We start from the raw sequence: 25,334 nt of genomic DNA on the forward strand, positions 1-25,334 counted from the left end.
TTATAAATTTATCGAAGTTCATAAACTCCAAAAATATCATTATGAATATGGACATTATCTTTTTGCAGTGTAATTGTCAAGACGACGAATTATGCAGAGTTTTCATGGTAAAGAATAAGGAATAAAATAGTTTTCTTCCTTCGATTTTGTTTTTAATGTGTTGTTCATTTGTGCTCTCTCCTATATATATCCCCTTCATTTGTGCTTTCTCTCCTACATATATATCCCTTCATTTGTTCATTTGGCTGGATTTGCTACTTGTTCTATTTACGCTCTGTAGTTTATTACACAATCTGTCTTTTGATTGTAATTTAAAAGTATTACGAGTGCGTGTTACGTGACTATGTTCTGCTTATGTAACCATCTATAGCATTAATCAGGATTTTCTCTCCTGCTGCTGAGTAGCAGGGATAATTAAGTATGAATTGTGGATGTGCACCTAAAATGATTTGAGCTGAAAATGGATTGCATTTATTAGTAAATTAGAATATCACTATGGAAATAGAAATGTACATTGATAATAGTCCAGAGAAGAAAGGTGCTTAAGCCAATGATTCAGGTATTGAGACTACTTAGAATATGTTTACTTATTTTGGCCCTTGGTTGTTGGGTAAGAGATAGGCTTTATGAGAAAGAAATGAAATTTTAACTGCACAAGTTGGTAACTTTTTTTGCCTTTATCCTCAATTAAGAGGAGACGTGTTCTCCAATAATCTCAAAGTTACCGAGATATTAGCATATGACATGCTGCAAAGCCTAATGAAAGATGTTTGGCCGTCACAGTTATTTAGCAGGCTGTTAAAGCGAGTTACTCTTTTTCATATCAGCATTCTCTTTGAGCTTTAATTGAAGAGTAATGCTATATGTACAAAATGGGATGATGCCATGTGACATGACATTAAATTATAAAGTAATAAAATGAGTTTCATATTCACACATTTAATTGATCTTATTATTTTACTACACATCACATGCCATATTACATGAGGATGATCCTCAATTTGTACATATGGCATTATTCTTCTAATAATTCTATAATATGTCTAAGATCCTTGTTGCACACGAACTTAAGCTATATTCTTTAAAGGGTTGTTTCTTCCTCGATCTTTACATGTGAAATCATTTGAGGGCACGAGGCTATGAACTGAAAATTATGTAAAAGCGTACATGAATAATGAATTTGGATCTTATATTTATAGACTTGAGTAGTATGCTCTTAGTAGGTTTAAACTAGTTGAGCACCCTTATATGATTTTAAGAGTCATAGGGTGCTAGGGAGTCTTACCATGTCTAGGAGTTGCTATTTGATAGGTTTCAAGCAACTAGTGTTTGGGTGAGGATGAAGCTCTGGTGGTCGAGTCTTACCATTATAGGACAAAAGAGATATAGTAAGATTCAACTTTATCAAATTTGGTTAAGCCTTACCTTAGAGAAGAGTCATATTGAATTATGTTGTTAGAAAAAGGTTAAGGTATAAGTCTGAGGATACCCAAAGCCCAATCCTTAAGCTAGTCTAGCTTCCGGAGTTAGGGCTGAGTGAGCCCTTGTGTGTGGGGGGGTGGGGGTGGGGGGCCACATACAGATGGGATATTTTTGTTTTCTTGCATAAAATAAAGGATCGAGATCGAATTTACCGAAGATGTGAAAGTCCTAAGCACAACCTCTGATTTTGGACGTGAGTGACTTCTCAGTACGAATTTGGTGTGATGTCCTTCCAGCCTGGATTTACGCAGAACATCGTGCCACCATGGGGATGCATGTTTGAAGAATCTTTCCAGGAAGGTGTAAAGAGATTAATCCCCCTTTGAGTCATTCTACATGCTAGGTTCTAAGCTAGGCCTATGCTTATCTTTCTTTTCTCTTTGGGCTTCTAGAAGCTAAAAAGGATATCCTGAGCAATTGCAATAGTCGGGTTCACAGGTTCTAAATTAGTGATACCAGCCCGCTTGTCCAAAGAAAGCCCCCTAGTTACAAATCCTTTCAATATGTTCTCTTTGCTTAGTCTGGCATTCCCAATCTCTTTCTTTTCCTTCCCAAGGAAAAGGTTGACAAGGTCTATTTTGTTTGTCCCCAAATGGTCAATGAAACATGCCCGAGGATAAACTCAAGGACACATACCCGAGTAGGTCGAGCCTACTTCCCATAAAATAGCCAATATGACTCCTGGGGTCAATGGTTTGGCTATAGAGAAGTACAAACTATATAACTTACATATTGATCGAAAAGGATTTGTTCTAAATCAACTTATAAAGGTTGGTATTCTATGTAGGTCAAAGGGTTAATTACTCCACCACTTAGGGTACACTGTTTGTCTTGATCGTGGAGATTGTCCATTTGAGAGTATTGACACTAAGACACTTGAATGTAAATTGGACTGGACCAAGTAAAGTTTTAATTAAATTATAGTGAAACGTGCTAAAGAACTCAATCACGGGTGATTGTCTCATGATTATCTAAATTCGTTACAAATTAATGATTGTTATATGTGAACTTATGGCTCTTTGATGTGCCAGTAGGTGAGATCATTAAGTAACGATGAAAATCGTGATGTGTAAGAAGATGTTAGAGATTAAAATAGTGACCACATATCCACTTTGAAATCTATCACCTTGTTCTATAGATAAGTGATCCACTTGGATATATTTCTTTAGAGAATATTTTGATTCTGAACTTAGTATATAGGAATTCTCAAATTTAATTTCTATAATTGCATCATGAAGAAACTATTTAAGAAAATGTGAACCACAAATGCAAGAATAATTAGAAAGACAAAACAGTCATTTGTCCTGATTTAATTATTCAACATCTAGCGAGGTTCAAGATAATATAAATTGCAGGGAAATAATTTATATTCCTTCCGTGATTTTTTTTAATATAATAGAAAGCAAAAACTAATAATTATATTGGACACTCTCGAGTTAGCTTGATTGGGTATAATTATTGTAGCACAAATTATAAGTCCAATTAAGTCCCTTCAATAGTTTCAACTTAATTGCTTTAGTTATATTAGTTCATGGACTACATGTGCAAAGCGGACTATATATATAACAGTTTTGTACCGCTGTACATATATATAGAGAGAGAGAGAGATGAAAATTTGAGGGTTGGAGGCTTAAAAAAAAAACGTGAATATAATTATTTAATAAAGATCTTGATCAAGTTTGGGGAAAAAAATAATTATTTAGAGCGAGAATGTTGTTTGTAAAGCACATGCATCAATTGAGTGTTTTTTATCCTTCCAAAGCTGTAACAACAATTCCTAACGAGAAGGTGCCAATATTTTGACTATACAATATGAGTTTAAAAGATTGGTGTAAAATTTTAGAAGTGTTATAAAATCTAATTTAGTATTGGTGACTATAAATAGGAGGTTCAAATGATTAAGCAATTTATACAACAAAAATATGAGTAAACAAAAATGAAACAAGAATTGAATAAAATGAATTACATTAAACGATTGCCCCAAGGCAATAAACCAAAATCCTTCGAGCTTCTATCACAGTATCCACAATGTGAAAAACAAAACCAAAGAGACCAAGGAATACAGATCAGTGCACTCAGATAGTAATCACTCAAGATCACAAGAAATCAACCTTACAATCACTACAAAATGTTCACTCAAGAACAAGTCAGAATATTTTTCGACATACAGTTCACTCTAGAAATGTTTTTCATCGAGAGACTCTCAAAAAAGATTGAAAGCCCATTTTTGGTTTTGAAAAGGAAAGAGACGAAATACTCAAGAGCCAAAGAGAGAGAGAGATCGAGATCTGTGTAATACTTTTAACCCTAGCAAAAGGCCTTAAATGAAAGTCACCAGAAGGTCAGTCAATCCAACGATAAGTGGGGTTGACAAATAGGAAGAACAGACCTTCATTCCATAAATAAAGATGCATTCTACAAAACACGTTTTTGCAAAATCTTTTCAACCAGGTTTTTAGAAACGACTTGAGTTTGCATCATTGTGCCACCCTTACAGTGCCAACAGAGAGTCTTGGATTAGTGAAGAAAGTCTAGATAAAGAATGTATCAATTTTTAGTTATCCAAAATAGGTTTATTTTGGTTATTTCATTTGGCCCCGTTTGGAAGCAATTTTTCGTCCAAAAAAATTAATTTTTTGACCATTATTTTAATCCTATCAAACTAATTTATAAACCATTTGGCAGCCAATTGGAGGCTAAAACATGCATTAATGTTGAACTCTTCTCAACTAACTTCTGAGATCTTTTGACATTCTTACAGTCGCAGAGTTACTTGTGGTCTCGTCGGAGTTTCGACTTCTAAATATTACTTCACCACTCTATTTTTTTATAATACTGATATGATCCCTGTGGTTTCCACCATCAACCATTTTTATGCTTGGAAATTGTTTAGTTAAGATCAAATTATCTTTCGAACACGCTTGTTGATATTTAAGTCTGTAGAATTTATGGTATAGATAGATCATTATCTCTTAATTGAGATAAATTAATGTTTGTTTTAGTTATTTCATTTAATTTCAATCTATCATAAAAAAGCAGTCATTTTTAACTAAGAGGGCAGTGTATGCAAAAACAATCACACATGCTTTCAACAAGCCTTCAAGACAATATTTGATTCGTATTGCCCCTTTACCCTAAGCTCAAAGCTCTACAATTGGCCCTTGTTTGATGGCCATTATAAAGAAAATTTGGGGAAAAAAATGATATTTTGGATAGTAATTTTTTGAAAGATGCGTGATTAAAAAGTATGAAAAAATTTTAGGTTTACATTTGATGCAAAATATTTTATTATGTAAATGTGCAGTTGAAAATGAGAATAAGAAATAAAGAATTTAAAAAAAAAAAAGTGAAAGAGGGGTTTAATTTCTACATGGATAATGCTATTTATAATGAAGACTATCGATAGTCGTCATACGTGACATACATATTGTTACTTAATGCATTAATGTGATAATTTTTTATTGTATCATACATCAAATAATAAATTGGCACATGTATGCCACGTAGAGCAACTACTAATAGTTCTTGTTATGAATAACATTGCTTTTTTTATATACACGTTAAGACATAATTAAAAAAACTAAAGAATATATACATATGATAAGGTTTTTCAATTTAAATCGAATATACTGAAAAACGTGATGACAGTATAAATGCTTTTAGAACAACTTCCTTAACATGTACATCAATCAACGGATCCTGAAATATGAATTTGGCTCTTGGGTAAGTGCAAGTGTACAAGCAGCCTTCCACCATGTATCCTTGGAGACATAACCTACGATTTACCTCTCTCACGATACTCCAGGACGGGGACGACGGAGGACCCTTAAGGTTGGGGTTCAACCTTTTTTTTTACATCAATCAACGGATCCAAAGTGAATAGTTTACCACGAAACAAAAACAAAAAATAGTCAAACGCGTACAGGACAAATATTTGCCCCATCCTTAAACCATGAAACGAATTTCGCCCACCGGAATTCCCCATCGCATCCTTTAAGCTACTGTATACCAGCTCAGTGGCTCAGCCGCTGCTCCATCCTCCTCCACCGTTACCTCTCCAGAAAAAGACTGAACTTTCTTTCACTGGTAACTCAAAAGAAAATGTCATCGGTTATATTCCTCTCAGTTCCAAGCAAAACCAGAACTTTTCTTTACCACTCCAAGTCCATTTCCACCATCACTTCACTACCCAGAAATTCATTTTCCCTCTCTTTAAAACACCGTTCTTTCTCTTCAATCCAAGAAGCTATGCCCAAAAAGGCTCCTACTTGTGTTAATGGGGGGTCTTTATTTGCTGTTGCATGTTCACCTTCATCACCTTTTGTAGGTAAAGTTGGAATGCAAAGAAGAGAAGGAAATTATTCATTGCTTTCGTTTGGTGTGAAGTCTGTGGACACCAAGGGTATTGTAACGGAAATGGGGGCAAAGGTTGATGCTTCACAAGATTTATCTGCAATGCTACCATTTGTGGTGGCTCTTACTGCTGTTGCTGCTCTTTCTCACCCTTCAACTTTCACTTGGTGAGTCGCTCTAGTGTGTGAAGTGAATTTCAGACTTCTTGCAGTTGATCTATTGAATTGGTAAAATTATCTTTCTTAATTAAAGTTTTTCTATATGTGGATTCTGAACTTGTGAAGGGATAAAATCCCACATCAATTAAAGATAAAAACATTGACCAATTTATAAGGGCATGTGCTACACTTCTTAATAAGGTTCGCTGTTTAAGATACAACTTCAAATTTTAATATGGTATTAAATCCCATTAACATTGAACAATCAATTCGATCCTACTAAAACTCACAAAATTAGCTCTTTTAATAATCTTAAACCTTTTAAAATAAAATAATAATTCTTGATATAGTATCAAAGCCCATTAACCTCAAATGAGCAATTGATCAGACTAAGGCTCAAAAAATTATTATGTAGATTTCAAGATTGATTTACGCAAACGAGTCATCATTTTGCTAGGGCATGCTGAGGAATAAAATCTCGTATCGAATAAAGAATAAAACATAAACCAATTTGGGCTTGAGTTACTCATCTAAATAAGGTTGACATTTTAAAATGGAACCCAAAATTCTAATTTAACTGCTTGCTTTGTTGGTTTTGTAATTGATAAACGTGCAGGGTGTCAAAGGAATTATATGCTCCAGCACTTGGAGGTATAATGTTTTCTATTGGAATTAAACTCTCCTTTGATGATTTTGCTCTTGCATATAAAAGGTAGCTTTTACTTTCCTTTTTTTCTATCTTTGTGAATTTTTCTATCTTTGTGAAATTCATCGTGTTAGTATTAGCATTTACATTTTCATGCCTGTTGAACTGACTCTCAAAAAATAATAAGCTTTTGATTTATGCAGACCTGTGCCATTATCTGTCGGCTTTATTGCACAGTATGTGCTGAAACCGGCACTTGGGGTGTTTGTAGCACGCTCATTTGAGATGTCACCGGTGTTCTATGCAGGTTTTGTTCTCATGTCTTGTGTTGCAGGAGCTCAGCTATCGAGCTACGCCAGTTTCTTGAGCAAAGGAGATGTGGCATTGAGCATTCTCTTGACCAGCTCGACTACCATTGCATCTGTTCTTGTTACTCCTTTCTTAACAGGCCTTCTCATTGGCTCTTTCATTCCAGTCGATGCAGTAGCTATGGCAAAATCAATTTTACAGGTTTTATTAAACGAAAATAGATCTGATACGTGGTTAATTTACTTTGTTTTGCTGTTGAATTTTCTGTTTTACCAGGTGGTTCTTGCTCCAGTGACTCTTGGCTTAGTGCTGAACGCTTATGCCAAACCAGTTGTATCTGTTATACAACCTGTGATGCCATTGGCTGCAATGTTTTGTACCTCAATGTGCATTGGAAGCCCTCTTGCTATAAATAGGAGCCAAATTCTTTCTGCTGAGGGTCTAAGATTGGTCTGCCCTGTATTGTCTTTTCATGTCGTGGCATTCATCTTGGGCTATTGGTTCTCAAAAATTCCCCCTTTGAGGTAGGATGTTCTGTCAACTCATGTTCCCTTTATTGTTGGCTGAGGTTTAGATCTAATTATTTTTTATTTATCGTACAACTTTAAAAGAATGCATGTTTAGTACATTGTAGGATGGCGAAATCAATCTTACAGAGACTTGCCATCTCTTTTAATTCCACGTGCTCGATCCACAATCAATACTTAAATGTTGAACCGTCTCATCTAAAGGATAAAACTTTTAGATGAGGTGTTTCAACATGGCACTAGAACTCTATTCATCAAATAAGGATATTATTGTAGCAGAGTCTATTCCTCAAGCTCCAGAGTCCTCTGTTGAAGAACTCAAACTTTCCTAAAGATGCAGCTTCCTTTTGCTGCTGTAAATCTTTGTAAGAGAGTTCCTGTTACAGCAGAGACCATTCAGATCAAGGAACAGTAGGTTCATATACAGCTTTGCAAGAAACAAAAATTTGAAGCAGTGAACTGAAAAGCTAATGGTCACTTGTACAATGTTGTTGTTCCTGCATTAACAGTACTTGCATTACTACTTATACTATAGAGAATAAGGGAAAAAAGGAAGAAAAAGAAATTATATAACTTGAGCCAGTAGTAGAACTCTGGTCAGTTTTACTTGCTGATTATCTTTCATAACACAGTAACCAACGATCTTTTTATGGTGATTTTGAGTCTTCAATTTGGAAATGTAAGTAGTAGAAGACATCTTTGATTTGCATGAACCAGCAACCAAAATTATAAATCTTAAATTGGATTAGCGGTTAGCTAAATTCTGTCATCATCATCTTAGACTTGAGTATTCAATGACTAATACACCTCAGGTGCAGATGTGTTGGTTGTTGAATTTGCTTTTCCTCCACTGCCAGCCTAAAACTTGCAAAAAGGACTTTCTTTCCCGTGGCCACTCCATTGTAAGAATCAAAAGCTTTAGAATATTTCATATGTAAATATGTGGAAATGACTGCTAGTAGTCCCCCATACCTGAGATGTTTGTTCTACAGTACATATTTCATCGAATTCTATGCTATTTTCTAAATTATTTGGCATTGGCGATACTACCTTTTCTGAAGGAGTTTGTTCTGCATATAGACCATGACGCCCTTAAATACATTGACACTCGAGATACAATTGCCCTACTACAAAACTTTTGTGATTCAAATAGTAGTATGAATTCAATTTTTTATTATATAATAGTTTTACTGAACTGATAAGTTTAAACAGTATAATATAATATTTAAACCATCTCGCAACTAAAGTTTTCAACATACATCACTATGTGCCTCTGTGCAATTGATCCAACATTCATCACTATGTCGCTCATGCAAATTGTTTAGAAGAACATTATATTGCTATTAGAGTATCTCCATTGGTGGTTTAAAATTGGGTATAAATTGGTATCTCCAAAATTAATTTTTCATCATTATTTATATTTAGATTTGCCCCAATGAGAAGATTGAAATCCACTTTCTGCCTTTTGTGCATATGAAAAAGATGTAAAAACTTCTGACTTCAATAAAATTTCGAATTCCAAAATTTTCCTTTGAACAAGTTTGGAAACCATGAGATACCTGAAATTACTTCTAAATCGGCCTTTATTTGTACCTAAATTCCCAAATCACATATTCACAATTCGTAACAGATTGTAGCAAGGCACAGAACAACTTTATCAAGTATAGAAACTGTAAATTATGCCCATATAGGAATTAAATTCAAGATTTTAATTTAAATTAAAGTTAACAATAGACAGCATACCTAGGGTCTATCCATACTAGGATGGATGGAGACTCATGGTGGACCTATTTTCGAGATGCACACTGTTATAGTGAACAAATTTTGGTTGTTTGGGAGTTTAGCTAAAAGTTGATTAAAATTTAAGTTAAAAATAATTAAATTTTAATCACTCATTTCATGAGACAACATTACAACCACACATTTAATGAGATTTTATGAAAATCAACTAAAATATGATTTTAGTCTTTAGATCAATTGAATTATTACTTATTAGGTGAATTCTTTGAAAATATTGGTCAACTGGTCAAATATTTTGGATATTTTGGGTGGATTAATTCTTTAAAAACGAAATTTTTGTATCTACGTCATTACGAAATAAATATTCAAGATTTATTATATGATTTTTATAATCCAAGTATCACTTTGTGATATGATTAATATTTTGGAAAATGCTACATACCCAATTTATATTCCATATATTCTTTGCAAGTGTACCCTAGTATTAAGTTGGTCATTTATTGTTGTTTCTAAACCATCTTCGAATACCAAAAAACTTCATTGACCAAACCGTAGCACATGCGTTTTGGGAAAAAAACAATCATCTCTCTCTTTCTCTCTCTTTAAATACATTCAGTATAAATGTTCCCTTGTTGCAGAAACACATAATTTTCTGTTTTACAACTTAATAATTTTCTGATTCACGACTTGATAATTTATCCAAATACACATAATTTGCAGAAACATATGTTCATATGCCATCTATTGTGATATATAAAATTTTGGTATGGTTATGTTACATGTAAATCAGGTTATACAAAAGAAATTACATAATGTCCACATGCCAGTTTATCATTTGACAGTTTAAATTACAACCAATTTTTTCATTCAATCTTTTCCCTCCACTCCATTTTCGATAAAACCGCTTATATATCATTTTTATGTACAAGCAGCAAAATCCATTTTGGTAAGTTGCATGTTTGTTGGCACATATATAGTTCACAATTGATTATTCAATATGAGTGAGGTGATTTACATTTTTTTATTTTTTTTTATTTTACTATATTTTTGCCAGTACATATTGAATAAAATTAATGACAAAGTAATTCGTGAAATTATATCAAATATTAGGTAATGGATGTAATTTCCTCTCAAACATTTGGGCCGAAATAACCCCGACATAATCACTAATTGAGCCACAACTACCTCGAATCTATTTGGATCTAACAATTGTTTAAACTCGAAATGCCAATCATTTGAGCCCAAATTAAAAGACATGTTGCATATAGGATGGGGAGTTGGCATGACATGAAAAGACATGTTCTACTTATAGATTTTTAAGAATAATTTTTGTGAAAAATATTTTTTTAAAAAAAACAAATTATATGTTTAAAAAGTAGATAAAAGTTGTGAATACACGATTAAAATTATTTTGTATGAGAATTTGATGTTAAAAATGAGTTTTATAAAAGAAAAATGCCTTCCTTCTAGAAAAAGGATGACAAAGACTTTGACCGCCTCTCACAAGCACTGGGCCCCGCATGAATAAACAGTTAGAAGAAAAAAGTGGTCCCACCCCCTATTGGGAGGGTCGGTTAGAGCTTCAGTCAGTTTTTTTCTAGCAGTGTAGCTCGATTATTTATAAAATATGTAACAAACAATGCATAGTTTTGTATCTTCAAATAAAATTATCCGAGACATAGAATTGATATTTCAAGGAATTGTCCATTATATACTTGGCGAGTTTTTTGTGAGTGAAATTTCAGCTGAGACCTCTAATTATAAAAATGTCTTCGTACGATGTAGTTGGTCATAGGAAAAAAATGTTTAAAAGATATAGCTCACGTAATAAGATAAATATAAGATTAATGAAGATCCACTCATATGCACATGTGAAGATGGTCCACATGTGCTTGCTTACAAGGACGGAGCCAGGATTTGAGTTTAGTGCGGGCAACTTTTTTCGACGCCGAATATCAAGGTTTTTCGTCATGGATTTTGTGAGGATAAAAAATTACTCCAATTTCACATTTCACCGAAGAAGTTTTTGGCTGCATAGAAGAAGTTAAATTCATTGATAGCACCACCATTTCGGTTGTCGACAACAACAGCTAGTCGGGCACATTTTCGCTTTGAGGTTGAATAGTGGCCAATTGGCGTTGCAAGGATCAGTGGAGTCGAAAATTGGAAGTTCTTCAACTTTGTCAGAATTGGATGGTAGAACTCTTCAAGGTATAATCTTGAATTATTTTATTTTATTTTTTCCCCGAAATATAATGATCTATAGTTTTCTTGTTTTCATATAACAATCTTGATCTCCTACCTCAGCGGGCAAGATAAAAATTGAGATTTTCATACCACATCAGCATTGTGAAGCTTTTATCCTCTCAATAAGTATATGGGATTAATTATATTTCATGTAAATGCTTGATGATGGTCACAATGTGTTGTCTCCAAGTCCTTAATAATTTTTTGGACCTTATAGTAGGATTATGTTGCACTTAAGAGATTTGCACTAGGTACTTAAGTTTGATTATTAATAATATTCAAGATAAAGAAAAATACATAATGCATAGGATTGGAGCAGATTTGATGAAATTAATAAGTGTTGTTATGGTTCTACGTGATTGGAAGATTCTCTACTACAAGCTTAAAGAAAAGTTCCGTAATGAATAACAAGGTTATAGTGATGATAAAAAATTACTCCAAATAATGAATTCACAGTGCAATACCAACATATACTATCAATCCAGTGCAATTCACATTTCACAATTTCACATAATCAATTCACCGTCCAACTCGCAATTTCACAATGCAATTCATAATATTTCCAAATCTTAAGTAATTTGAACTTACAATTTCACAGTCCACTGGAAGCCTGAAGTCTGCTGTCCGTGTCTCTTTGAGCAATCAAAGTCCAAAGTGCTAATTTCATTTCATATGTAAAAGACCAAAAAAAAATACATATATCATTACAATTTACAGAAATCGAAATAACAACAAATAAGGGAAAAAATTCAAAACCACTCTGAACACTGCCACACTGGTGGAAAATTGAAATTGGGACTTCACCTTCTCCTGGCTTCTTCTTTTGCTTGGCTTGCTGCCTTTAATTGCTGAAAAAATAGCGGGTTCCGGTTGGCGGTTTAAGGAGCGACAACAAGTCAGATGAGTGACTAGTCGACAGTCGACTAGAGTGGGAGATTAGAGCGCCTAAATTTTAGGAGATGCCAGCAGGGCCTACTACTAGCTAATAGCAAATGAGGGCGGACTGCAAGTGGTAGTGATCGACGTCGACGGAGACTAGAGAGGAAGTGGTGAGAGAGAGACATGACGAACGGACGAAGGGTTTTGATTTTTTCCGAATGGATGAATTATGAATGGAAAACGAGTTAATTGATTTTTTAGGGGAATGGGTTAGGGTCTGGGTAAGTAAATGGGTTATGGGCTGTGGGCAATTGGGCACTGGGCTTCTCTTTGGGTTGGAAGATAGTATGTGATTGTGACCTTAGTGTATAACTGAGAATTATAGATTATGTTATATAACTATGACATATGTAATTTCAATTATATATTCCAACATTTTATCAGGAGTCACATTTATGGTTTGTCAATCTTAAACATTTTGTTGCATTGAATTTTGTAATAACGAGGCCAAGATTGCATGCCTTCAAGCCCTCAAGGCCAATACCTATACAACAGGCCGCATCTTTAGCCCGGCCAAACCCAAGACCTCATTTACAACTTGATCAACCTCCTACTACTAAACGAACTTAAAAATCAATCACACGTTGAAGAACACAATTCATTCCTAAGCAAGATGTACTGAAAGTTGCTCGTTTCACAGCCTCCTAAAATGGTGCAGAGATGATGTCTGTTATCTCTAGAATTCTTAATTCATTAGCTGAAGTCTCAAGCTCTTCATCAGAATTCATCAGCTCATCAGATTCATCTCCCACGCTATTAGCAACTAGTTTTAAACCCTGCATCATAACCAAAGAATGTTACATGATCATCAATACATCAATTTAAAGACTTAATTGACTTATAAGCCAATATGATCCATGTAGAATAATGTACATTAATTCCTAAATGCAAAGTATATACAGAAATTAATAGAATCATACAATATGTGCACACTGAATTGAACTTATCTAATCCTCCCTACCCAATTTTAAGTATTGTTTATGATGAAGGCATTTTCACTCGTATGCTTCAATTTCGAGAAATATTCTTCTTCCCTAGCGGCAAAACTAACAAATATATTTTGCCCCAAACTTGACAAAAGAAAAGGAATTGAATCTGGCCTTTTTATCCTAGGTCCGGTATTGATAACCTTTACATAGCCAAGAAAATCGGTCCAATAAGAGCTTCTTCAACATGACTGTATGGTTGTAGAGTTCAGGCTAATAAATAAATAAGCAAAATCTCTGGGCTGGTGCCCGCACTCGACCTAATGGGGCTTCACCCCTGCTTGCTTACAATCTGGACCGGCGATGCATGAGCTCGAATGAATGATGATGAACAAGCTCTAAAGAGTTCTATGAGTATAATTATCATAATTGAGATTGTACAGTCTAAGAGCATGTTTGGTACAGTTTAAAACTCAATTAAAATTAATTTTTTGACCGTTATTTCACTATTGCAGCCGTCATTTTTTAATTCTTCTCTCCTATATAGGACTCACTTTATCTTTAACGGTCAAAAAATCAATTAACAAAATCCCTACCAAACAAGTACTAAATTTGATGCGGTTAATAATCTAACATTAGTAAGATCCATGATTGGAATTTAACTTTGAAAATGACTTCTAATTCATTTAAAATATAAACTTAGTTCTTATGATTATCATTAATTATAGAAGTTTTGGAAATTTCAAAGAGTCGAGTCGAGTCAAAGTTGAAATAGTTGAACTAGAACTACTCTCTGTTTTTTACTGGGAAATTACTATTTAAAATATTTTTTTTGTCTCTTTATTAACCATTCAAATTTCTTGGTAACCATGGTTCTTGCAATAAATATCCGGTTGTTTAGTTGGAGAAAACAAACAAACGAACGGCTTTAAATAATCGGTAGTTGAAATGGCAAGTCACCAAAAAGTCATTAATATTTCTCCTTTATATTGCTTCCAAGAGAAGAAAAAAGGATTTTCTAGAAGCATAAAATTGCCAAAATCTTTAATAATGGGGGCGGGGAAGTTACTCGACATAATGGAATGGGGCAGTTCAGTTCAGTGCCAATAATTAGAAATAATGATAGAAGCATGAAGAGCAAAATTTTTAGGTACATTTCACAACCTTCAAATCTCAAATTAAGGGTCCGTTTGATTCTTATTTTTCTAATAATAAAAATGAAAATATAGTCATTATGGGATCTATATAAGAGATAAAAAGTCAAACGTGATGGCTTGATGTGATGGATAACGATCATATTTTTCATTTTTGTAATCAAAGAATAAGAATCAAACGGGGCTAAGATAAAAAATATTGAGGATTCAATATATTTAGAAGTGTAATTTTATCTTAAAATTATATTTCTAGCTTCCCCTAATTTTGAATGAATAAATACCCATCTAGATACATAAATTAGGTCCAAAATAGAGTTCAAGATGATTGGGATCCATAATTCTAGTCCCAATAAAATATCTCAAATTGCTGGAATTTATTTTTTCCTTGTGCAATTTGGTCTCTATTAGTTTTTTAGTTCAGATTGAGTCCTTAAATATTGCAACGAGGTCTTTCAACTTCTAAATGTGACTCAACGGGGTGGAATAGTATTTTTTTGAAAAATGAGTGATTGAAAAAGAAGGAAAAGTTTTTGATTACGTGTAATATTATTTTATAGAAGATTGTGTAGTTGAAAATAGAAGAGAAAAAAAAATAGAATTTAATGGAGATCAAACGGGGGCTTAGACACGTTTATTTGTACTGAATTGTTAAGATTTCATCGAGGGACACCAAAAGTGGGAAGAATTAAATCACAAAGAATAAGATATTTAGCGTTAGTGCACATTTGTACTAAGTTATATGTCCAGTTAAATGTAGAAAAATAAAACTCATTTAAATAGGTCTATTATTTAGCATCATTTAATGTCACATAAACCGATAATTTAGCACAAATGGTACTAAATAATATTACCCACTAACAAATTAAGACCTTGTTTGACGGAGTTTAAAAAGTAGCTTATTTAGCTATATTCTAAGCTTGAAAAGTGAAATTCTCAATAACATATAATTACAACTGGCTCATCCCTAATGTAACTGTGACATTGCCAAAGGTTCAATTTGCTCTTATTTGTGATTCCATTTTTTACTTTGATTTACATTTTGAAAAGATGCAAGTGTCCTAATAGTTTGTGCATATATGTAATTTCCCCCATAGGTTTGTACAATGTCATTTTCAATATTTCTACGTGTCTGAGAAAGAAGTGGCAAAATTTTTGAATAGTATAACAAATTTTATTGACAAATGGGACCCACACACAATCCAAAGAAAAAATGATTTTTTTTTTTTTTAAATTTTACCACATCACATAAAAGCTGAATAATGTTATCTAACTCTAGTGATGATTGAACACGAGTCAAAATAAAAGAACATGACCAGTGTTCTAGCACGAGGAGCTTTGGTATCATTATTCTAACAAATTGCGCTATTAGTTTGAGCATAATTTTTTTTTTTTAACCCTTTTAGTTCATAAAAATTAGCCTATATATATAGATTTTTATTTTTATTTTTATTTTTTTTATATCTAGGTATCCACCTTACAGTGACTAAATCCTGGAGTCTACACCTTGGCCCCTCAAGCTGCAAACAGGTTAAACTGCAGGTTGTACCCTAAACTGACCAGTACTCAAGAGCCCCCCAACTGATTTGCAAAAGTGTCAAGCAAGTCGTTTCCCATCTTTGCACCTTACTTTTCAGTAGAGCTCTTGCCTTTCAGGATAAATCCTGCCTTCCAGGAGAATATCTGCCTTCCAAGAGTCTTTCAGGAATCGAACTCACGACCTCTGATCTGCCAGTCTTGAAGCGCTCTCATCTTTGCCAGTTGGGATGTGCCCTGAGGGGCTCATTAAGGACAATCATTGATAGGATTTTTGAAGGTCCATGGTTCGTATACATATCGTATTGAGAGGCCCCTTATATATATTATGTTCAAAGTGTAGTATCTTGAGTCTCGATAGGAAATAAATGATATATTGCCATTTTTTGAGTCTCGATAGGCTTTTTTTAACCCTTTTAGTTCATAAAAATTAGCCTATATATATAGATTTTTATTTTTATTTTTTTTTTTTGGATATCCAGGTATCCACCTTACAGTGACTAAATCCTAGAGTTTACACATTGGCCCCTCAAGCTGCAGACATGTTAAACTGCAGGTTGTGTCCCAAACTGACCAGTGCTCAAGAGCCCCCCTAACTGATCTGCAAAAGTGTCAAGCAAGTCGTTTCCCATCTTTGCACCTTGCCTTCCAGTAGAGTTCTTGCCTTTCAAGATAAATCCTGTCTTCCAGGAGAATATCTGCCTTCCAGAAATCGAACTCACGACCTCTGATCTGCCAGTCTTGAAGCGTCTTCATCTTTGTCAGTTGGAATGTGCTCTGAGGGACAAATTAGCCTATATTTTTTTCCACTACATAAAATAGCTCAAAAATGAAAATTTCATGTATAACTCAACTTTAAATTTAAAATACCGTTCTAGTTTCAACACAACAACTGAAGAAAATATTATCGTCAACAAGATTTGAACTCTTCTTCCGTCAAATATGTCCTGTAAACTATGTCAATATTTTTGACAGTTTTTCTTTTGCCGTTGTAAGAAGGAAATTGTGACAAAGCTTTTTCACCTTGAATCTCAACGACTCCATCATCCTTAAATTCCTCTCCCAAATAATTTAAATAAAAAAGCATGCTTCCTTTGTCCTTCAACTTATTTGTAAACTTTGAAAAACACACTCCAAAAGAAGTCAAAATTGTCGTTCAAACTACAGCTTCTTTAAATGACCAGTAAAACCATCTTGTCAATTTCATCAATGCTGGTCTACAAACACCATATTTAATCTTCTTATCCCATCTCTACGACAACCATAACCTGGATCTTGAATAATGGATTTGATGGAAACCATGGCCGTTGATCATGTGATCATCACAGATAACCCAAGTCCAAGAATCTCATTTTCTGATGAAGTTGCAATGTTTAAAGACACCCCATATCGCTCAGATTCTGCACAGTTTGACTCAGCTTCTGATTTTGATTTCTGTAATACCAGTAATGGAACTTGTTTAGCTGATGAGCTATTTTCAGATGGCCTAATTCTACCTCTCCAACTTCAAGAAAAGTTTGTTAATTCCAAACAACTTTCGACGTCTAAGCCTCCACCGCCATTTCCTCCAACAAATCAGAATTTAAAGCAGGAAAGCATTGATCAAAAGCCTCAATCAAAGTCACCTTTCTGGCATTTGAAGAGAAGTAGTAGCCTTCATTGTGATGACAATTCCAAGAAAAGTTCGATTTGGTCTTCGTTATCGCGTAGTAATTCAACAGGCTCTGTCCCCAATTCGAAGAAGCTGTCCAAGAATTCTTCTGCAAAAGTTGGTTCACAAAAGCCACCGTTGAGGAAAAATCCTAGAGGGCCCTATGGTACTGGTGTTCAGATTAGTCCAGTACTGAATGGACCACCTCCTTATATTATGTCTGTGAGTACTGGTAATCTCTTTGGTCTGGGGACATTGTTTCGCAATGGAAAAGGCAAGAACATCAAGAAATGATCTTCATGTAATTGACCATCGTTAATTAGGATACTTGGAATTTTATGTAAGATATCGTGTCCAACAACAAATGAAGCCTTTGGGGTCGGCTGAAAGAATTCCTGTTCATCACTTTCTTTCTGTTCGTTGTTCGATCTAGAGGGAGACCTAAGGCATATCGTGTATGTAAATCATTATGAAGAATTATTGACTAAGAAATGGTAGAATTAGATTAGATGTATAATAGAAGGGATAAGGAAAGAGAAGGATAATCAGAATTTATGGAGAGTTTTGTGAATTTTCATGTTGATGCATATCAACATGTCACTAGCTGAGGAGACATAAAAAAAACAGCTAACCTTGTTCATGCTTGTCCGTTTCGGTTCTTCTTTAAGCTTTTTGTTTTATGCTTACCTGCTTTGTTTAGATTTTTCTTTGGATTTTCATGGTACTAAATGTGATTTTTCAGGGTTTTTTATTTTTTCCTGCCATGATTTGTAGCAGCAGCAGTATTTTCATTAACATATGTAACTAATCTACTGCTGCTATGTATTGAGCATTCCAAGTTTCTCTACTACTTGACTTTTTTATAATTATATGGGGCTTAGAGGGAATTGAGTAGGCACTTCATGACGATTGGTAAATAAGATTGGACGTGAAGAAAGAAGAAAGATGTTTAACAAAGTTCGTCCGAATATCGTGTTTGATAATGCAAACCAGTAGATTGCATACCATGCCAAGATTTATCCAGCTTAACGGAATACTATTGTCATTTACTTTTGACATGTTTAATAAAGCGGATTAGATAACTCTTGATATCTTATTAGAAATTAAAATCTTCTTCTTTGTAATTATGGATATTAAAAAACCCTTTTGTCGATGCCCAAGTCAGACAAAGTCGAGCATAAATAGTACAAGAAATAATATAGAAATTTAGGATGGTCATAAATTAGTTGCCTGTAAAATATAAACGGATCACTTCCAACCCCGGTCCTAAATGGAAGCTGGCTCGGTCCGGTTCTTGTAAAATTGCTCTGAACATAGTAAACATGCCTCAGCTCTCTTCTGATCTGGGCAACAGTAACCAGTTCTGTTTTTCCTTATAAATTTTTTCTTCTTAAAAAAAATATCTTCAACACTTACATAAGCAGCAACATGATGCAACAAAAATTCCATCAATGGGAAAGAAATGACTTGAGAGAATATTCACAGGCTCACAGCAATTAAATTAGAAAGTAACATGATCTCATCTGGAATATTTCAACCCTATTTCCAGTCTGTCATTTATACAGGAGGGAAAATGTATGGAATTTGAATGCATTAAAAATTCTTTTTCCACTGGATCATTTACATAAAATAATTAAAATCCTAAAGATAATTTTTGTGAATCAATTGTTATCAAGAACAAATGAACTGTCTACCATTGTAAATTTCGCCAACTTTACAACAAAAAGTTCACCTCTATAACTTCTGCTGCTTCATGCCTGGTACATCTCATCTAGCAGAACTTAATTGCCTAATACAACAGCCAGTGCACTTCACAGGGGGCAAAAAGGTCTAACACACAAGAATTCTGGAGAATAACAATGCCTACAAAGATTCATTGGCAATATTTTAATCTTTAAAAAAATTAATGGGTTGCATAATGAAAATTATGACCTAAAATGAAATGGCATTACCACATATAATTTTTGTACATGCCGAAACTTTACATGGGCTATAAACAGTTTTATGACTTTTGTACTTCAGTTTCAAATTCTCTTACATTGCCAACAACTTCTTGGATTTTTGACGAGAGAAGTTCTGTTTGCTCCTCAACATTTTTCAATAGTGTAATTAGCTGCTCTCGGTAAAGAGCACATAACTTATCCTGATGTTCCAACTCCAATGTTAATACTTGTATTCTCCTGTCCTTGTGATCCTACAAAAGGAAATCCCCAATCATCACAAAAATTGCATAAGAAATAAGATTTACAAAAAATAAATAAATAAATAAATTAAATAAAAGAGAGAAGAAAAGGCAAAAATGGAAATGGGGATGCATGCTGTATAGGACTCGCCAATTCCAAAATGAAGAGGAAATACATTAATGTGTGACACGTGATACCTTGACTCAATTAAGGCATCTTCACGCTGGCACAGTTCTGAAACTTGACATATTCCCCTCATTGTTTAAGAATAAAATAATGCCCCCTCCCAAAGTCGTTTTATCAGCAAGAATGCAATAGAGGACGAAAGAGAACTTCCAAACAAGATAGCCAAAGGTGGGCTAGGACGAATTTTCATACTAACCACAGTGTAGAACCACTTATCGGCTTCCAAGAATTATGCTTTTTCTGAGGATCATGTATCAGATATTTTGGACCATTAAGTATGTTTCAATTACAATCTAAGTGAACAAGTTCATTGTCAAAGGATAGATTCTTCATTTACAACAGTATGCTTTCACACACCCAGCAACAAGCTTAGACTCGGTGATTTTATGCTTGTTTTTACAATGGGAAAGGAGTCCCAACAGCACTTGACAATATGGACAGTTGAGGATTGCACCCATGAACTAGCTTGGACTTGGTGAGTTTTATGCTTGCTTTCACAATGGCAAAGAAGCCTACATTATGAACGTGTGAAGATTGACACATCTTTAAATCTGGAAGAACTGGAGCATATCTTCCCAAAACTCATCAGTTCAGCTTACCTCCACCCCCAACTAGGTAGAGGCTTGACTGACATACTTCAGGATATGGGTGAACTAAACTAGGTCTCATCCCAATTCGATATCTCCACATCCATTTTCTAAGATGAATAGCCAAGTGCATTGAAGTGATAATTCCAGGAATTCAAGATTAAGATGATAAGTGTACAAAGTAATTTCATCTTTATGCAGTACTACATGACCTCCCTAAGCTATTATAGAGTGGTTGTCATCGGCCAAAATTTCTACACAGCAAAATGCTGCCATTGAAAGAGAGAAAGAAGTGCAAAGAACAGGAAGTAAACACAGAAAGTGTGGAAGGAAGAAACAAAATAAAGATAAAAAAGTATAAGATGGTAAACAGAGAAGCACATGTATGTCAAAACAATTTGGAGACCTATTTAAATCCCTATAGTTGTGACACAAAGGCATGATGGCAGATACTACGATACTTTTCCTAATAGGCCAGCAAAAATCCAAGTGAAATGATGTATAATTTAAAGTTTAAACATTTTAACTTGGGAAATCAAACAAACCTCCCTAGCTTCAGTGATTATCATCAAGGCACACTTGTATAATCTTAGCAACACACATTGGAAATAAACCGTATTGATGATACATTTCATACTACTTACAGTTGGCAAATAAAATATCCTTGACTTGGTTGTTTGACCTCTACAAAAATGACAACTCACCATTTGATTACGAGATGGACGACCAGAAACAACAAGTGGATGAGTATGTTCCTTTACAAATCTTGAAACAACCCACTTGCCAGCCTTGTCAACCTTTACCAACATCATTGCCTTGCAACCCTCTCGTGAGCTGCCGCGTGGCTTTTTAACCGGTCCATATTGTTGTCTCAGTTTGGCATTGTAACCTTGCTTATTACAAGATAATCTTCGGGAAAGAATTCTCTTATCCACCTCCGAACGCCGGCACTGATCAATACGCATTATAAACCCCAAACGCCTAGCATACTCATCATAAAATTCCTTGGCTGCATCTTCAGAGTCAAATTCCATACCTATACATGGTTCTTGAACAGAATTTTCTTCTGATGCAATATATTCCCTTTCGGCAAAACTGTCCACTGTAATAGCTCCAGAATGTGAGTCCACTGCCAAAAATGCCATGATTCAGTATCTGACAATCACACTAGGGTACATCTCACTTTCTCCAATAAGTAATTACTTGTGGGCATAAAAACTTGCACACATCAGATGCAATCAAAAAAGGGTTTCAGCCAAAGAATCTTCCTAAAATGACGACTTTTACTCGTTTGCTCTATTTTTCATTTGTAAATCAGGCATGGATTACATGCTTACATATCATAGTAAAGTGGCCATAATGGGAGCCAAAATGTCGAATCCCATTATTTGATATATATGGACCTATATCTTTATCAATCATGCATGCACACGCACAATCATACATGCACCATTTCCTAGTCCTAATATCAAACATCTAGCCATTGAGTATTAATAAGCTAGTTCAACTTTTAGGACTCCACTTTTCCCTCACTTTATTCTAATCGTAGTGAAGCTCATATGACACCCACCCCTGCTTCGTCCCCCCACATCATATCAAAATGCATACTTATACACACATTGATGTATGTACATCCACGTGCGATTTTGTATGCTGTCAAATTACTAACATTATATGATTTACTTTAAAGATGCAATATTTTATAATTGATGGCTAAGGCTAATTACCAAATAATCTAAAGATGCAATTCTTATAAGATCATACACTATCTCACTTATTAAAATGCGTCCACTCTTTGAAGTTCTTCAATCTTCAAGAATCACACTACCAATCTCACAAATATTGCAAGAAGGCTTTACCGAGCTCAATTGCATCTTGAGATCAAAAAGTCTACAGAATTTTTCCTTCGCATTTGGTTAGTGCTCAAATTCAAGAAACAATAAGTAAATTTACAGTAGCAATCAATTGATTAAACATCTCACAACCCCAATAAAATGTAAGATAAATTACCCAAAAATATTGTCGACGTAAATTGCTTAGTAGTTTTGGAAACTAGAAAAATAAACATTACAAATTGACAAATTAGCTTCATAAATCAGTTAAAAATGAAAAACTTACTAAATTTAATATGGCAAGATCATCTATTCACGTTGGTTGCTGATGAATCTTTCAATTGAACATGACCAAACAAAAGGGTTTATCGTCGTTTGATTTTCAGAGGTGGGTTTGTTTTAGTTTTCTTTCTCCCCAAATATTTGCTGTTATTGCGGGATTTTACGTACAGTATCTGCTCTACTCCGTGTCCGTTTCTTACTAAAATCGCGTCGACAACAGATGGATCATAGAAAAACGTGTACTGAGCCTTTTTGGACTTTTTTGGGACTTTACAGAGGTAATCGTTAACATTGATAAAAAGGGAACGGGAAAATTTCGTATTTATATCATTACATGAAAATATTTCATAATTCATATGTTACATTTAAAAAAACCAAAAATACTTGATTACATATTTAATATATTAATATATACTAACTTCCTAAATTATACCTATTTCCATAAATATACCAGCTATTTCATTTTATAACCAACAATTTTTGAATCCCCCCGTTTTCAAGTTTCTCCATTAATGCATTTCCTAAATCAAAAGATGAATTTTAAAAAATTGATGATGGGCAAAAACAATCAATGTCATTGGTTGAACAATCAAAATGTAGCCTCTTCTACAATGTAGATCTCGTCTACGTTGGAAGGGGCAAAGGCGGATCCAAGATTAAATTCAAGACTGGGCTATAAAATTTCAAGCCGGTCTGACATCTTGTAATGTCTTACGATTTGATGCAATTCGTAGTGAATGTTTTAATATTTCAGGTGATAAACACACCGAACCTCCTTATTTTTGCGTCCAAGAACGCATTGATTGTGTTTTTTAACAAATTTGTCATCTGGTATTTCGGTTGTTCGTTTTTGACACTTGATTACATTTATCAATTTTGTTGGTTTCATACTTTCGATTATTCATGTGATTGTGTATTTTATCGGTTAATCGATTAACATATCACATTGATTCAATGTAATGCTTGACGAATTTCCGTTTCCCAATCACATTTCTTGCATTGGAAGATCATAAATTGATATCGTAATATGTGACTTTTTTGGTTTAGCTTGAATGTTGAATAATAATCGACCAATTACGTTTGTGAATTAGTGGTTGCATGTTAAGAAATACAAAGTAGTTCACGTTAATTCCATACTTTGATTTGTGATTTGGCGATACTCTCATCACCAGTTATGCATCTCTTGTATAATGTCTTAAATTCATCACCATTTGTGCGTCTTACATTCAGTTGGAAAGCATAGATATGCATTTATGTGAAGCGGAAATGTACATATGCATCAATATTTGTATTATTACAAATTTAATACGTATACTAAATCCAACCTTTATTATGTATTACACATAATGTACGAGACAGATGCCTTTGGATTTCTCCTTCCTTTTGGTTGCAAGTACATTGATCTGATTGATATGATAACAGATGAAATAAATGATAACAAGAGAGTTCAAGGTTAAAGATTGAATACATTGCTGATGTAGTATATATTTCTCCTAAATAACAAATAACAACTCTGTACATTTCTATTTGGAGCTTAAGCGTAGGGATGCACACACGGCCGCCTATGCATTAAGTGTCAAAGTGGTTGAGATCTTGCCAAATACACTTATGGAATATAGATTGAACACAACAAAATTGTGATGTGAATTAACATCGGTACATATTCTACATTCTGATATTTCAACCCAAATTCCAACTTTGTATTGACATGTCACTAATTGATGGGGTTTCGCATCAACATGTTTTAGCCGTAATCGAGCATACGGGAGAGTAACTTTTTACAATGTTCATGATACCACACTAAGGAGTCTTATATTGAGGCAACAGAGTAGACTTAAGAAGACAAGGAGACGATCGATGCGGAGTCCTTCCACCCAACCAAGTATGAAAGGTGTAAACGTCCTCTGCTATTGAGTCAAGTACGAAAATTTAAACGAAGTTCAGTTGTATAATGATGAAGTTAAATGTTTGATGTCATATTCTAGTCCTGTGGTTCAACCACTTGAACAAATGATTTCTTTGAAGTCAATTCATGTAATATCTTTATATCTTGAGATTTAAGTAAACATCCCTTTGCATAGAGCCAAGCTCTCGGGGGCAAGTTCGGCTCGGCCCACGAGCTCGTGAGCTCACGAACCACGAGCTCGCGGGCCGAGCCGAGCCATGAGCTGCTTGCAAGCTCGTGATTTTTTTTAATTTTTTTTTGGTAAATCTGCACATTTTTTTTACCTTTTTTGTAATTTTCATATTTTTTGACGAGCTTGGTTCGTGGGCTCAACTCGTGGGATTGAGCCCCCTACTTGGTTCGGGCTCAAGCTCATCAAATCTGCCCACGAGCCAGGTTTTAATAAGCCGAGCGGTCGAGCCAACGAGCCGCTCGGCATGTTTGACATCCCTAGTAATAAGTATTACGTGCTAATGTAACTTAACAGTTTGCTAAGCCTCATGGCATGTGAACATTTCATGCTCATTGGAAATTTAATTGGAATGTACTGATTTGTTGGAAAGTTTATAGATTATTTTGGTTTCTAATTCATGATATGAAATATATTTTATAGTTTATCAGATAGAGGTGACCAGTACCTCCCCAATTTATGTG

At 34.4% G+C, this 25,334-nt stretch overlaps 3 protein-coding genes across 6 annotated transcripts; 2 read left to right on the plus strand and 1 right to left on the minus strand.

Annotated features, from left to right (window-relative positions):
• Positions 1 to 5,730: 5,730 nt before the first annotated feature.
• Positions 5,731 to 7,476, plus strand: LOC111398172 (probable sodium/metabolite cotransporter BASS3, chloroplastic). Its single transcript, XM_023025106.1, has 3 exons — positions 5,731 to 6,002; positions 6,610 to 6,705; positions 6,843 to 7,476. Exons 1-3 carry the CDS (start codon positions 5,731 to 5,733, stop codon positions 7,474 to 7,476), a joined length of 1,002 nt encoding a protein of 333 aa, XP_022880874.1.
• Positions 7,477 to 16,597: 9,121 nt separating this feature from the next.
• On the plus strand, positions 16,598 to 18,488 carry LOC111398513. The gene has a single exon (XM_023025447.1). The coding sequence runs from the start codon at positions 17,297 to 17,299 to the stop codon at positions 17,957 to 17,959; it is 663 nt and encodes a 220-aa protein (XP_022881215.1). The 5' UTR covers positions 16,598 to 17,296; the 3' UTR covers positions 17,960 to 18,488.
• A 606-nt stretch (positions 18,489 to 19,094) lies between these two features.
• LOC111398514 (protein FAR1-RELATED SEQUENCE 5) lies at positions 19,095 to 23,014 on the minus strand. 4 transcript variants are annotated; one of them, XR_002703362.1, is made up of 4 exons: positions 22,740 to 23,014; positions 21,326 to 21,750; positions 19,618 to 19,859; positions 19,095 to 19,528 (listed from the first exon to the last, which is right to left on the minus strand). XR_002703362.1 is itself a non-coding variant. In XM_023025451.1 (4 exons), coding segments are annotated over exons 1-4 (615 nt in total). In that variant the 5' UTR covers positions 22,741 to 23,014; the 3' UTR covers positions 19,095 to 19,495. The 4 variants fall into 4 exon arrangements, 3 of the variants coding, with proteins under 3 accessions (XP_022881219.1, XP_022881216.1, XP_022881218.1); XM_023025451.1 differs by having other exon boundaries at positions 19,704 to 19,859; XM_023025448.1 differs by having other exon boundaries at positions 19,095 to 19,859.
• Positions 23,015 to 25,334: the final 2,320 nt, after the last annotated feature.

The sequence above is a fragment of the Olea europaea genome, chromosome 8 (genome assembly GCF_002742605.1).
Source record: "Olea europaea var. sylvestris chromosome 8, O_europaea_v1, whole genome shotgun sequence".
Classification (NCBI taxonomy): domain Eukaryota; kingdom Viridiplantae; phylum Streptophyta; class Magnoliopsida; order Lamiales; family Oleaceae; genus Olea; species Olea europaea.